Here is a 16,625-nt window from a genome sequence, read left to right on the forward strand (position 1 = left end):
CTTACTCACTAGTGCATATAAGGCATGTTTCCAAAATACTTGCTGATCCATCTTGTTTTAGGTCTCTTTTGGGATGCTTTTCATCAAGTGGGATCCAGTCTAGCCACGGTGGTGCAGTGGTTAGAATGCACCACTGCAGGCTGCTTCTGCTGATTGCCGGCTGCCTGCAATTTGGCAGTTCGAATCTCATCAGGTTCAAGGTAGACTCAGCCTTCCATCTTGCCGAGGTCAGTAAAATGAGGACTCAAATTGTTGGGGTCTCTCTTATGCTGACTCTGTAAACCGCTTAGAGAGGGCTGTAAAGTGGTATATAAGTCTAAGTGCTAAGTGCTATTGCTATTCTATGACTGCCTTGGTCCACCTGCCATCTGCTCTTCTTGCCACTGTGGCGCACTGGTTAGAGTGCAGTACTGCAAGCTACTTCTGCTGATCACTGGCTGCCAACAGTTTGGCAGATCGAATCTCACCAGCCTCAAGGTTGACTCAGCCTTCCATTCTTCTGAAGTCGGTAAAATGAGGACCCAGATTGTTGGGGGCAACAGGATGACTCTGTAAACCGCTTAGAGAGGACTGTAAAGCACTATGCACCAGTGAGGTTAAAACCAATTTCATTATATTTAAGTACAATGACAATAAAGATTATACTTATATAAGTCTAAGTGCTATTGCTATGTGACCAGTCCATTTCCATTTGTATTCTTTTACTCTCTTGATGACATCCTATACTCTTGTTTGTTCTCTAATACAGGTCTTTCTATCTTGTCTTGTAATGCTGAGCAGGTATCTTTCCATGACACTCTTATACAATACTGTATACATTCTCTAAATTAACAAAACAAGACAAAACAAAAACAGTGCAAACAACTTTTTATTCCTACTGAAGAGTTAAAACTTAGTCCAAACATCCTTGCCAGAGGTGGTATTCAGCAGGTTCTGACCAGTTCTGGAGAACTAGTAGCAGAAATTTTGAGTACTTCATAGAACCGGCAAATACCACCACTGATTTGCCCCACCCCCATCTATTCTCTGCCTCCCGAGTCCCAGCTGATCAGGAGGGAATGGGGATTTTGCGGTTCCACCACAAAACTGCGGTAGACAAAAGCATGCTCGCCGAAAGCGCGTGCGTGACGTCATCACAGCACGACGAAAACATCGCACTGTGATCGATAAATGTAAAAATAAAGCAAAAACCTTACCCTAACCCCCCCAAACCTAACCCTAAACCTAACCCTAAACCTAACCCTTAACCTAACCCTAAACCTAACGCTAACCCTTAACCTAATGCTAAACGTAACCCTAACGCTCTAACCCTAACCCTAAACCTAAACCTAACCCTTACCTTTATGTGAATCGGCTTGCTTTAATTTTATTTTTATTTCAATTTTTAATTTTTTTCGTCGCGCTGTGATGACGTCAAATGCGCGCTTTCGTCGAGCGCGCTTTTGTGGACCGCGGTTTTGACGGGTCATGGATTTTGCAGTATCCTTCCCCTTCCAAGCCCATCAAGCCACACCCACCAAGCCACGCCCATAGAACCAGTAGTAAATTTTGAATCCCACCACTGATCCTTGCCCAGAAGTGGAGCCATACTGCACTCCCCAAATGTTGCTAGTTGCTGCCTCTTCTACTCTTTCCATTCTGCCAGCCTCCCCTCCCCCCTCCTTCTCCCAGCCAAACTGAACAAACTCATCCACTGTAGTTTTTGCATTCACTTTTGCTACCTTTCTTCTACCTCCCTTTGGGGACCATAACGACACTCTTTCAATCACCAAGCACAGATGTAGTCTTCACACTATTAAACAAGCTGCAGAGCGACTGCATATGTAAACCACATTCATATTTTAACACTTCCCCAGTTACATTGTCTGCTCCCGCAGCCTTCCCATTTCTCAATACTTTCACAGCTACCTTCTCATTAATTTCCTTTTCCTTTTTTTTTTGAAGGGGGGGATATTGGGGCCATGGGAAGGAACATTTGTAGCAGTTGTTTCCATTCTCTTCTTTGACGCTTCACAGTCGTTCTCCTGTAGAGTTCTACAATAATCATCCTTCCAAGCACCTTCTTCACTTCATTTTCATGCCAAGTACAGGTAGTCCTCAACTTGTGACCGCCACTGAGCCTAAAATTGTTGTTGCTAAACCAGTGTTTCTCAACCTTGGGGACTTTAAGTCCTGTGGACCTCAACTCTCAGAATTCCCCAGCCAGCTATACTGGCTGGGGAATTCTGAGAGTTGAAGTCTACAGGACTTAAAGTCCCCAAGGTTGAGAAACACTCTGCTAAACTGAACTTTGCCCCATTTTACAACCTTTCTTGCCTTCATTGTTAAGTGAATTGCTGCAGCTGACAAGTTAGCAACACAGTTGTTAAGTGAATCTGCTTTCCCCATGGACTTTGCTTGTCAGAAGAACACAAAAGTGGATCGCGTGATCTTGGGACACAGCAATAGTCATAAATATGAGTCAGTTGCCAAGCCAATCTGAATTCTGATCACATGGCCATGGGAAGGCTGGAAAGGTCGTAACTGTGAAAAATGGTAATACGTCAGTTTTTTCAGTGCTATTGTAACTTTGAATGGTCACCAAACACTGTAAGTAGAGGACTGACTACCTGTAATGGCATCGCTTTTGTTCTTAATTCCTAATAGACTAGGTTTGGATTATTTATATATTTACTCGACTATTGTGATATCCATGCTCCTAAATGTCCTGTTGCTGAAGCTCTCTGTGTGGGAACTTCTTTATTTATTTAATATAAATTGAAACAATCTAGAAATGCTGTTGGGTCTCCTGCTCGGACTAGATGACTTGTAAGGCCCCTTCCAACTCTGCTAATTTTACTTAAAAAAATACCTAGGTACAAGATCACCTCCAACAAGACGGTAGAAAGACAGAAAGACAGAAAGAAGGAAGGAAGGAAGGAAGGAAGGAAGGAAGGAAGGAAGGAAGGAAGGAAGGAAGGAAGGAAGGAAGGAAGGAAGGAAGGTCCAAGAAAAGTTAAAAGGTTAAGTAAAAATAGAAAAGAAAGAAAAAAATGTTTGAAGAAATGGGTTCTGTATTCTTCAGAGCAGTTATAAGTACAAAAACGCTTTAACCTCTTTCTCACCAACAAAGTAACAGAATGCAGATACTGGGTAAGCTCTCTTAGAAAGACATCCTAAAGGTGCTTCTCTAATGCTCACCTGTCACACTTTTTGTTTGTTTGTTTGTTTTGATGGCTAATAGCACATCCCTGGAATAATGCAGAAGTAATGGTGCACTATTTTCCCTGTCAAACAAGAACATTGCTATGATTAAATTTCAGTCCTCTGTCTATTTACTCTTCAGCACTCACTCTTCCCAGTATGCATATGTCAATTTACTTAGCGCTTCTGCTGATTAAGGTTAAAAAACAATATATGAAAGAAGCTATTTCTTCATAGGACAACTTAGGAAAAGCTTTCTCTGCCTTCTCCCAAGAAAATGACACATTGACTTTCAATAGCTCACCCATGGGAACAACCTTTAAAACTATAACCTATTCCCTACTAGATCAGGGACTGTTAATGTGTAGGATAGGGAGAGCAGAAGAGATAAGCTTCAAAAATTTCAGCAATGGGTTCTCTGCCCGGTTGCGGTGTGGGCGTGGCCATAGTGGGCGTGGCCTAGTCAGCCTCCTATACCACGACGGTTTGTGTGTGGGGGTAATTTTGGCTTCCCCGGGATCCAGAGGCTTTCCTCAAGCCTCTGGGAGGGCAAAAACTGCCTCCCCCAGGCTCTGGAGGCCTTCAGGGAGGCCAGTTTCCCCCCTCCCTGAGCCTTTACATGGGCCCTGCACTTACAGTACCTCACATCTAAAACAGGTCGCGTGGAGAGGCTATGGGGAGAGGTGGGGTAGCAGGGGTGGAGCCAGCCAGAGGTAGGATTTGGAGGTTCTCTGAACCACCCATAATTGGATTGGATTTATTAGATTTCTATGCCACCCTTTTCCCCGAAGGGGACTGTTAGCTATGGGTTCTCCCGAACCTATCCCTGGATACACCATTCTCAAGATAGCATGCTCTGGACCAGAGGAATTCAACCACCAACTCGGTTCTACCAGCAAGGTTGCATGCCATGGAGCATGCATTGTGGGTCTTTCTTAAAGCCAAGCCCACATTAGAACCTTTGGCTGCTGTGCCTCAACCATGGCCTGTGGTGTCCTCTAACACAAGAGACTCAAAGATAGGCTTTAGATGTAGTAGAGAGAGACGCACAAGGTAGAAGGCCCTTGCTCACTTGGTGGGTTGGATGGTTGGGAAGACCCAAAAACCACAAAATGAAGTTGTGGGTTCTGACCTCGGAGGTCTTCTAGGTTCTCAAGTGAGAGACCCTCTACCATTTCAGACAAGTGGTTGTCCAATCTCTTCTTAAAAACCTCCAGTGGTAAGAGGTTTTCTTTTAAATTTTTGTGCTTCCCCTGATCAATCCCATGGCACACATTCTTATGTGCATATTTAGTAACCAATTCAATCTTCCTCACATCTTTTTTCCTAAAATTTTTGGGCCAAGCTCCAAACAAAAGAGGTTTCAAGAATTGAAACAATCCAAAATGGATATTGCCCATCCAAGCTAGGAATACTAATCCATTAGTAACACAACCCATCCAGACTATGGATTTTCCTGTTTGTTCCCATCTACTGAATTATTATCTTCCATAAACAAGAAGAAAAATGAAAAATGAGAAGAAAAATAAACAGGTGCAGTGGAAAAAAAATAGTTGATAAGGTTCAGCTTCTTCGTTTGTGAGGATTATTGGCATTGGCATTCTCTTCTCTTTAAAACAGTTTTGCAAATCTCCTTTTCTTTCTTCTTTTTTTCCCGTGAAACCGCGATGGCCTTTTCGCTAAGACGAGTACTTACAATTCATTGCCATCCCCATCTCCTGCAAGAAGTGTGCAAAGTTCCCCACATACTGTCTCCCGAGAACTTTGATTTTTTTTTTCCTGGATCAAGCTCCACATCAATAAATAGACAGAAGTATTCCCAGTCAGTCTTGCCCTTGTAGTGATTTATTTCAGCTAATACAGCAATAGTTTCTGGCTGGTTGATTTCTCTGTAATTTAGAGGAGTGAAATGGATTTTAAGCATTTACTTGGCATTTTGACAGGGAGGGGGCAAAAAGTCTATACCATCTTCATCCTACCAAGTCGCTCAACAACAGAGAAAATGGGGCATGTTTTTAAATCTCCAGCAAATGTAAAGTTTAGGAACAACCAGATTAGATTAGGCCAAGCAATTATCTAATAAAGCATACTTTTCTTCTACGATGGATTGCCAGCATTTAAAGGCAATATTCTTTGCTTAATATGTTCCTCCTCCCTTGATGCGGAAGTCAGTCAGAAGCTGCCAACCATACAAATTAACCATGAACTCCAGGTCCTTAGACAAGCAAATCACATCATCAACGGAAGAAAAAGGGACTTTCAGAAAGCTCAGGAAAACCTTGAGATTTGCTGAAACTCAAAAGATAGAAAGACATCCATGAAAGGGGAAGTCCAAAAGCAAATAGGTAAAAATGGAAGAGGCCCCGTGATGGTACAGTTGTTATTTGCAAGATAATTCTGCCTGCTGCCAAGAGTTTGATCCTGACCAGTTCAAGGTTGACTCAGCCTTCCGTCCTTCCAAGGTCAGTAAAAGAGGACCCAGATATGCTGACATTTGTAAATCACTCAGAGAGTGCCATAAAGCACTATGGAGCGGTATATAAGTCTACAGTAAGTGGAGGGACACGGTGGTTCAGTGGCTAAGATGGTGAGCTTATTGATCTGAAAGGTCAGTAGTTTGGTGGTTCGAATCCCAAGTACCATGTAACAGAGTGAGCTCCCATGACTTGTCCCAGCTTCTGCCAACCTAGCAGCTCGAAGGCATGTAAAAATGCAAGTAGAAAAATAGGAACCACCTTTGGTGGGAAGGTCACAGTGTTTTGTGCGCCTTCGGCATTTAGTCATACCGGCCACATGACCACGGAGACATCTTCAGACAGTGCTGGCTCTTTGGCTTTGAAATGGAGATGAGCACTGCACCCCTAGAGTCGGGAATGACTAGCACATATGTACATGGGGAACCATTACCACTACCTAAGTGCTATTGCTCTTGTTATGCTTGAGTGGCTGATTGTTAGAGGGGAAACACACAGACAAAAGCATTGAAGGGTGGAACCAGGATGGATACTCAGAAAGAGGTGGCTGAAATTGATGGGTCCCAAAAAGTTGCTCATCCCTGAATTGCTCCTAGGTAGACTTTTTAGATATTAAGATTTAGATTTAGATATTAGAACTGATGGACAAGTTCAGAATCCCTCAAGAATGTTTACTTTTTGTTTTGTTTTTATGTTTCATTTGTTTGTGTGGAGGACAGGTTGCTTCTTGAAATACTTTGCTGTACAGGTGAGAGAAAATTGAGTGGAAAGTGAGGGACACTTCATTTGAAAGAGGTGTTGCCTCTACTAGATCCATCACAACATTTATCTCCTTTATCTAGATCAGTGTTTCTCAACCTTGGCAACTTGAAGATGTCCGGACTTCAACTCCCAGAATTCCCCAGCCAGCAAATGCTGGCTGGGGAATTCTGGGAGTTGAAGTCCGGACATCTTCAAGTTGCCAAGGTTGAGAAACACTGATCTAGATAATACTTTAGTTGCGGTTGTTGTCTTAATACGTTGAAGGCCATGACATCAATAGCTAGTGTTCCATGCCTCAACTTCATCTACTACCAAATTGCAGGATTAGATATCCACACATAAGTCATAAGTCACAAGTCCCTTCATGACTGCATGTGATCTACATAAGTCAAACCCACCTTGAATTCCTTTCTATTCTTAACTCTCATGCATTTCCATCAACAATCACTTGACCAGATTCTTGTAGATAACTTAAGCTTGCAATAAATCTTTATACTCACTTGAACTGCCTGAATCTTCTGATTTTCCAGGCGCTTGACATATATACCATTAACTATAGACCAGCATTAGAGAGATGAAAAATGCCAGCATAATAGCAATAGCACTTGGACTTATATACCACTTTACAGTACTTTACAGCCCTCTCTAAGCAGTTTACAGAGTCAGCATATTGCCCCCAACAATCTGAGTCCTCATTTTACCCACCTCGGAAGGATGGAAGGATGAGTCAGCCTTGATCCTAGTGAGATTTGAACTGCCAAATTGCAGGCAGCAGGCAGCCGACCGTCAGCAGAATTAGCCTGCAGTACTGCACTCTAACCACTGGGCCACCGCGGTTCTTGCTTCCAAGAAAATAATTTACCTGTTACATGGAGGTAAGGATGGAGGTTAGAGATGATGGGATGCAAAGCAGGGCGGAGGAGGCCATGGGGAAAAAAATAAACATTTAGAGAAAGACAACTGAAGAGGTAAAGGAGTCATCTTGTAGGGAGATGGAGCCATTAAAAATAAATAAATAAATAAATAAAATAAAGTTGGGCTTTTGTCCAGTTACTTGCTATAGTTCATACTACAGCCACACTTCTACAAACATTTCGATCATTTGATGGATATTTTGTGAGGAAGTTGCAAGGCATTAAAATGTCACCTATTGGAAAATAATAGCTTTAAGTTCACATCTGGAGCACCAATATAAATATCAGGATCTAAGAATTGATATTTCCTTTTAGGATGAGACAATCAAATCAGTGACTTAGTATTTTGGAGTGCAATGACTGAGGCTGTTTGAAAGCTGCCTGAATCAGAAATACTGCAAACATTTTGATGTTCCTAAAGCAGAACAGAGGGAAATACACCCCTGGGCCTATTTTAAGCGTCCTCCATTTTTTGACTAAACGATAATGTTGAAGAAAAAGAAATAAGGAATATTTTTTAAAAAAATGAAAAGATGACCCTACTATTATTATCTCCTGATCCAGCTGGGACTGAGCTTCCAAATGTGCAAAAATCATTTGCAATATGCTTGGAGAGGAAATTTTTACAGGATTGCATAGCTCATTTGTTCTTTACAGACCATACAATGCATATAAAGACATATTTTTTTTAAAAAAAATGTTTTTCTCCCTTTTCCCTGATCACAGTTCATACATACCCCTACAATATATCTTATTTACAATTTACTCCATACTAAGCACTCCCTCTCCCCTAATCTTGCTATGGCAGAGAGGGAGAGGTTTTATTCCTGGGAGGAAGACGCGAAGATCACAAAGAGTGCACATTAAAAATATATACTCCCAGCAGGGACAAAGGCATGAAGGTCATGCCAGCTGCCCCAGCTAAAGCAAGCAACCATCCATAACAGGCAACAATGGAATAGGAAGATGCTGGAGGCAAATGACCACTTTAGTGATTTCATAAAAGACAGCAATAACACTTAGACTTATATACCACTCCACAGTGCTTTACAGCACTCTCGAAGTGGTTTACACAGTCAGCATATTGCTCCCAACCATCTGGGTCCCCATTTTACTGACCTCAAAAGAATGGAAGGCTGAGTCAACCTTAAGGCAGTCAGGATCAAATTCAAGTTAGTTTGTAGAGCTGAGGTGGCGCAGTGATTAAATGCAGCACTGCAGGCTACTTCAGCTGACTGCAGTTCTGCAGTTCGGCTGTTCAAATCTCACTGTCTCAGGGTTGACTCAGCCTTCCATCCTTCCGAGGTGGGTAAAATGAGGACCCAAACTGTGGGGGCAATATGCTGACTCTGTAAACTGCTTAGAGAGGGCTGAAAGCCCTATGAAGCGATATATAAGTCTAACTGCTATTGCTATTGCTATGTAATATTGCATTCTAACCACTGTGCCACAAAGCCACAAAGCATCACCTCTGCATTTTACTGAGAAAACCTCATGGATGGACAAGATAAAGGCCCAGACTCTAACCAAATTTTGCCTAGAACTCTGGAGAACAATGCAGTGGTCAAATAATAGAAATAAAATCAGGCTATATACCAATACTAAAGAAAGATAATTTGACAGAATGTGCTAAATATTGTGTCCAATATTCTAGTTTAGAAAAGGCTTAAAAATGAGATACATTACTGCTGATACCTGCTAGATCATTGAAAAAGTCAAAGAATATAAAGATGAAATACATATCTACTTCACTTATTACAGAAATGTATTGTGTCAACCATCTCAGTTCATGGGACACCCTTAAAAAATGGGAGATCCACATCTTATTCTCCACTTATAACACCTATGCACTGAATAAGTTGTTACCGTCTGGATGGATCCCCCTCGCACATACGTGCTAGTCGTTTCCAGCTCTAGGGGGCAATGCTCACCTCCATTTCAAAGCCAAAGAGCCAGCACTGTCCGAAAACATCTCCATGGTCATGTGGCTGGCATGACTAAATGCTGAAGGTGCATGGAAGGCTCTTACCTTCCCACCAAAGCTGGTTCTTATTTTTCTACTTGCATTTTTACATGCTTTAAACTCCATTACGCAGTGCTAGGAATTCAACCCGCCAAACTGCCGACCTTCCTGATAGACAAGCTCAGCGTCTTAGCCACTGAGCCACCACATCCCTTCAATCTGGATAAAAGATGGAAAAACACACTACCTTCAAGTCAGCATCATAACACATTATATAAGGGATAGAGCTTGTTCCACCAGAGTTTATTGAATAAACCAAATCTGTTTATGCATTCTAGGCATTATATCTTGATTTGCTATGCACAAAGGCTGAGTTCGCACAACATATTAAGGCGCAATCAAACAATGACATTATACTACGATGTGGAATGTGAACTAGCAAAAAAAATAAGGGCTGATTTCAACCTATGCTCCAAAATTTACTGAAGATTTATTAAAATCCAATGAGTAACATGCATATGCATTGACCCAGCAAGTTTCCAATAATTCAACCATGTAATTGCAATAATTATAGTAATCACTGTAATTATTGTGACCCACATGTAAGGTCAAGTGTTCACCATGTATTAAGTCAAATTATTCCTTTTTAATCCCACACATGCTTTAAGGAGCTTGAAATGTTATAGTAGATTCTTATTCAACCCAATTTATCCTTATCTTAAACTTGTAAAATATATTCATCCGAGAAGATGATTCACCAGACTAGAAGCTGACTGCAAGAAGACTTCTATTCATGCTTCTAACCCAGAAATGGAACTGAAGCTGACAGCAGGCTGTGCTTACACTATAATCTGCTATTATCAGCTCAAATTTATTTTTTTTCTAGTTAGCTGGAATGAAAGCATTGGATTTATAGAGACCATAGCTTAGTAGTAAAGCACCTACAAAATTTCCAAGGACTTGAGAATAATCATGTATGACCATCTAAAGAGTTGTTAGTCAACCAATATTGATAATGCTCAACTATAGGGGTCAGTAATCTGATTTAGTACATGCACCTTCTTATAATTCCATTGGCCTTATGAATCTTTGAATAAAACTTTAGAATTGGGAAGGAGCATCTAATAATAATGTTCTAAGCAGGGGTGGGCTGCTATGGGTTCGCCCGGGTTGAGGAGAATCCATTGCTAACGTTATGGCCGGTTCGGAGAACCTCCAAATCCCACTCCTGGTTGGCCCTGCCCACCCCGCCCCACCCCTTCCACCATGCCCCTCCCCTCCCAGGAGTTCCATATGGCCCATTTTGAATGCGAGGTACATGTAGGACACACATGGAGGCTTGGGGAGGGGGGAAAACAGGCCTCCCAGAAGTTCTGGAACCTCAGAAATGAGCCCGTTTCTGGCTCCCAGAGGGCCTCTGGAGCCTGGGGGATTACGTTTTTGCTCTCCCAGAGGCTCGAGGAAAGCCTCTGAAGCCTGGGGAAGGTGAAAATACTCTCCCCGCTGTGGTGCAGGAGGCCAACTAGGCCATGGCCACCATGGCCACACCCACCATAGCCATGCCCACTCAGCAACCAGAGAACCCATTGCTTACATTTTTGAGGCCCACCCCTGGTTGTAAGCTTTATCCTAAACTAGTCGTGTGGTCCAATCTCACAATGTCTGTTTGATTACTGCCTTCAGCAAAGCTTGGTGGCCTTGGGAAGCTCTTCAGCAGAATTTTAAACTGGGCGGCTTACATCTGCCAAAATCCAGAAGGTTGAATATCTATGAGGTTTCTATTTTGTTTCTAAAAAGGGAAAGTGGAAAAGTTGATCTGGGCCAACTTCATATTCACTGACATCTTTTCATTTGAAAACATCAGTCATACCACCCATAAATGAGCCCATAAATAATGATTTGTTCACAACTCACAACTATTACGTTCACACAAGACATCAAGCCAGTTTTCAAATAACGCAAAATGTGATATCCGCTTTTGCATTCCTGGCTAACTTGCTTGAAAAGGTCCCATTAAATAGCCTGCTTAAGGCGCTAAAACATCTCTGGTTTAGACAGGACGTTGGGCAAAAAGGTCAGAGTTATTCATAGACTGTTTTTACTGAAGTTGCATAAGAGGACAAGAGAGACCAACATAAAACAGACTGCTCAATTCTTCCTTTCCTTCCACCATCTCCAATATTATCTGTAATAAATGAGAATCTCTTTTGCAGCGCCTGTTCTTCTGTACCCCAGGTGTCTGCTTGTTTGTTCCTTGGAAGTGGGATATATTTTGTGCACTGTTCCAGCCACAGAGAAAAAATCTATTTGCCTCCCAAATGTTCTCTCCATATTACTCCTCTGTTTCCCATTCCAAACAGTTCTCCTGGAATCCTCTGCATACTTAGAACAGCTGTTCTGGTCCCTTTTTTGCTCTGCTTCACTGATGCATGGAGTGACAACTCTATGGAGATGGGAACAAGGTCCCTAATCCTAATCGTAAACTTGATAGCTAAATAATTATTTGTCCGTTTGCTTGCATCTGCCAGGAAGGGAGGGAGGGATGGAAGGGGGAAGGAAGGAAGGAAGGAAGGAAGGAAGGAAGGAAGGAAGGAAGGAAGGAAGGAAGGAAGTAGGTCACTGTTGAGAGCGCCTGGACTTCCATGGTCTCTCAGTGAGAGGGAAGGAAGAAAGGAAGATGAAGGGAGGGAGGGAGGAAGCAAGAAAAGGAGAGAAAAAGAAGAAAGAAAGAAAGAAAGAAAGAAAGAAAGAAAGAAAGAAAGAAAGAAAGAGAGAGAGAGAGGAGGGAAGGAGAGAAGGAAGGAAGGAAGTCACTGTAGAGAGTGCCTGTATTTTCATGGTCTCTCAGTGAGAGGGAAGGAAGGAGAGGAAGATGAAGGGAGGGATGGAGGGAAGAAGCAAGGAAAAGAGAGAAGGAGGAAAGAAAGAAGAAAGAGGAGGAGGAAGGGAGGAAAGGAAGGGAGGAATTAATAAAGACTTCCTTCCTCCAAGGAGCTCAGAAACTTTTCTTATGATGCCCCACCCATACTTCATCTCTGCTTAGATTTTCTTCTTAGAAGCTGAAATTCTGAAAAAGTAGCACAGGAATGGAAGACTCATCCTTGTTCAAACACATTGCTGTCCAATCTTTTTGGAGACAGAAGTGTGGGGAGGGGATTAAAGATTTCCAATGTGACCCAAACAACCCCTCAGCAACTAGTGTGGAGATGGAGGGCTGAATTGATTAAAGAAAGTAAGACAATGAGTCCACAACATTTGTTTTACTTTCTTTTCTTTCACACCCAATAGCAATAGCAATAGCAGTTAGACTTATATACCGCTTCATAGGGCTTTCAGCCCTCTCTAAGCGATTTACAGAGTCAGCATATTGCCCCCACAGTCTGGGTCCTCATTTCACTCACCTCAGAAGGATGGAAGGCTGAGTCAACCTTAAGCCGGTGAGATTTGAACCTCTGAACTGCAGATAACAGTCAGCTGAAGTGGCCTGCAGTACTGCACCCTAACCACTGCACCACCTCGGCTCCAAGAACAATGCAGCACTACAACAGTTGTCAACTGTACAAGTTGCCTTTCCTTCTCCTGCTCACACTAAGACACAATTACACAACCAGGAATGCATGCATCTCTCAAAAACCTGTGGCCCCCCCAAAATCAAATATACACCTCTGTAGGAGCCCTGTAGCGATAGAGATTCTCAAAATTAAATGTTAATGGGCTAGGCATGGTAAACTACTATGTTTTCCTGAAAACAAGACAGGGTCTTATTTTCTTTTGACCCCCTTTTGGGGATGTCTTATTATTTTTGAGGTGCAGCAGGCGGAGAGCATGGTCACCTCATGGCTGCTGCTGTGTTGCAATATTTTCAGGGAGGGCTTATTTTCAGGGAAACAGAGTATTCAATGCATAGAGAGTATTTTAAATAAGTTTCTGGGGTTCTGGAAACAGGAATCACCACAGATGGGAAAATAGAAAACATTTGGGAAGAGGAATCGAGTGCAAGAGAAATCCACAGAGAAAAATCACACATGGACGCAAGAGTTTCTAACCCAATGGAGGAGCTGTAACCTCAAAAACCTATTATTCTGATTGGAATAGTGATTACTAATTTTTAGCTGAAGCACAGGTAATTTAATCAGAGGAACGAACTGGGCACGTCTGTAAGAATTCAGGTTCGCTCTTGTAAAGGCTGGAAATTTGTTTTTAGTTCAATGTAACAGAAGTCTATAATTAATGCCGTTTTCCTGAATTTAACAACCTTAAGCTAGCTGGGGAACATTGGGAGTTGAACTCCACACATCTTTAAAGCTGTTGAAGTTGAGAAATACTGCATTAATGGGACAAGTCTTCTGCCGTGCTTTGGTCTCCTCCTGAGGTGGTGATGTGCGATGCAATGAACTTATTGCCATTTTTACAAGCAGCTCCAGGCTTCTTTATGCTCAGCTCTTAAAAGAGCAGATATTCTTTTCCAGTCGTTGCTAATTGAATATGACACATTGGCCTCCTGGTTTCTTTTTTTTTTCTTTTCATGTTCGCTTTTTGAGTGAGCTAACATTCAAAATAATCTGTGCAAGTTGTTTCATGAGCTTCTTAGCCAAAAGATGGCTCGCCAATACATTAGCAAATGCATAAATAAATTCATTTGTGTATGCAACCTGAAGCAATGGAAATGAGTAGAAAGTGAGCCACAGTGCTTTGGAATACCGTATTTTTTTGGAGTATAAGATGCTCCAAAGTATAAGATGCACCTAGTTTTTGGAGAGAAAAACAAGGGGGGGGGGAATCTGCCTCTGCCTCCCAGCAATTTGCCACCTTGCAGCAAACAGTACAGACAATATAGACTATTTGTGATGTTACATTTCAGAGTATACTTGTACAGATGCTGTTAAAATTGATGTTGCTTTCTGGAAGTATACATTATTCTCTGCTATTTAAAAGAAGATACAATAGCACTGGGCCTCTTCAGATCAAACATTTATTTTAAAAAGCTTCTTCATTTTGTTAAGTTGTCAAAAACAATAATAAATCAGTCTTTTTAAAAATAAGTTTAATAATCTGAACATTCTGTAGGCATTTATAGTTATTGACTTACCTCCTTGCAGCAAGCAGCAAACAGCCTGTTTCAGTTTAGCCTGCTTAGCACAAGAAAAAAAAATCTGCCTCCAAACAATTTGGGTCCTTGCAGAAAACAGCAAACATCCCGTTTCAGTTTCAGTTTCAGTTTCAGCATGGGCCTTCCGATGATCAGCTGTTTCAGACTGAAGGGATTGCCATAGCCTATTGCTGCCTCCACAAGCCCCATTTTCTCTGTTTGCTGCAAGGAGGTAAATTGCTGGGAGGCAGAGGTCAAAGCTGGGGCCCATGGGTGGGCAAGGCTACAATCGGTGTATAAGACAAACCCAATTTTTTACCCTCTTTTAGGAGGGAAAAATTGCATCTTATATTCCGAAAAATACGGTAATGCTGAATGTCGCAGAAATTAAAGAAACAGGTCCTTCAACCAAATATTGGTGCTCTCCTCAGTGCTGAACTCAAGTGTTGCTGATTTGTCTTTAGAAAGACCCTGCAGCCCCAGGCTATTCAAATCAAGCCTACCCTACCTTATAGAGTCCATGGCTACATCCAGAATAGGTGCTTTCCATTGTGTAGCTCCTCAGCACTCCAATTTCCCGCCAAACCACCACTCGGGCTGTGGAGTCACGCGACTTCTCCAGCATGAAGCTGCAGCTACTCATGAGAAAAGCAGGAGCCACTTTATCCAAGATCTTGGGCAGAGTCTGCAACATATCAAAGGATAGCACCATTACATAAATGTGGCACAGTGGTTACAATGCAGTATTGCAGGCCAATTCTGCCCCACAGCCAGGAGTTCAATTCTGATCAGCTCAAGGTTGACTCGGCTTTCCATCCTTCAGAGGTCAGTAAAATGAGGAACAAGATTGTTGGGAGAAATATGCTGACTTTGTAAACTGCTTAGAGGGAACTATAAAGCACTACGAAGTGTAGGTGCTATTGCTATTAGATTTTATTTTATTCTTTACTTTGACAATGGCTTCTTATTTTTCCTCCTTAAAAAAACATCTTTGGTTGATTTTAAATGGAACTAGGAATAACTGGTTTTCCCAGTTGCAATTTATGGCTGTGAAGGTTGGACCATACGAAAGGCTGAGTGCTAAAGGATAGGAGGCCTTTGAACTATGATGCTGGAGAAGACTCCTGCGAGTGAGTCCCTTGGACTGCAAGGAGAGTCAACCGGTCAGTCCTAGAGGAGATCAACCCTGACTGCTCTTTAGAAGGCCAGATCCTGAAGATGAAACTCAAACGCTTTGGCCACCTAATGAGAAGGAAGGACTCACTGGAGAAGAGCCTCATGCTGGGAAAGATTGAGGGCAAAAGAAGAATGGGATGACAGAGAATGAGGTGGAGTCACCAAAGCAGTGGGTGTTAGCTTAAATGGACTCCAGAGGATGATAGAGGACAGGAAGGCCTGGAGGAACATTGTCCATAGGGTCACGATGGGTCAGTCATGACCCATCTAACAACTAACAACTAACAACAACAATAAGTAGGAGCGGGATTTGGGGGTTCTTTGAACTTCACAGAATCTTAACTAAAGGTTCTCCTGAACCCCTGAAAACCCCCAGAAGCCCACCTCTCATTAAGGAGTGAATTGTGTTAGAACAATTTTGCACCTTATTTCAGGATAGAGTTATAGAGTAGTCTAATGTGAAGCTTTATCCCTTTAACCCTAGTCCTTGCTTGATTAATAAGAATTTATTTATTTATTTGGTTTATTTATATTCCCACCTTTCTATTCAACTGAATATAGAACATCTGAGATTACACGATTAGAGAGAGAAATAAAACATTGGTATATTGATAGAGACTTAAACTATGCTGTCAATAATATAGCAATTCAGATAATTATAAGAATTCACTCTTGTACATTGAATGATATACATAAAATAAGAAAATGGAAAGCTAGGAGATAAAGATCTCTTGAATATCAGAATGAAAAGCTGGGAGTGTTTTGTTTTGTTTTTTGTTTAATTAGAAAGATGTCAGGCAGATACCAAATTTGTCTTTTTAATAACACAAACAATATGAAATAGCGCTCATCAATACCATCAAAATCTGAATGGGCAGCAAATTAAAAACAAATAAAAGGCAATACATTATGCATAATAGATTGATGGAATTTCATACCACATTTGGATGATATTATATCAGGCTGCAGAGTAATGTTTTATCCATCATACTGTGTCTGTGTGTATGTGTATGTGTATGTGTATGTGTATGTGTATGTGTATGTGTATGTGTATGTGTATGTAT

The 16,625-nt window shown here is 41.7% G+C and overlaps 1 protein-coding gene across 1 annotated transcript in view; it reads right to left on the reverse strand.

Moving 5' to 3' along the window:
• Window positions 1-16,625, reverse strand: part of AGBL1 (AGBL carboxypeptidase 1) — a 418,457-nt gene that overhangs the window by 157,108 nt on the left and 244,724 nt on the right. The window contains exon 21 of the mRNA XM_087704308.1: window positions 14,894-15,070. Coding sequence (XP_087560434.1) covers window positions 14,894-15,070 — 177 coding nt within the window. The remainder of the gene's footprint in view (window positions 1-14,893; window positions 15,071-16,625) is intronic.

Source organism: Thamnophis sirtalis, unplaced genomic scaffold (assembly GCF_051295495.1).
Source record: "Thamnophis sirtalis isolate CommonGarterSnake01/CBP01778 unplaced genomic scaffold, rThaSir2_p1.2 scaffold_2, whole genome shotgun sequence".
NCBI classification, from domain to species: domain Eukaryota; kingdom Metazoa; phylum Chordata; class Lepidosauria; order Squamata; family Natricidae; genus Thamnophis; species Thamnophis sirtalis.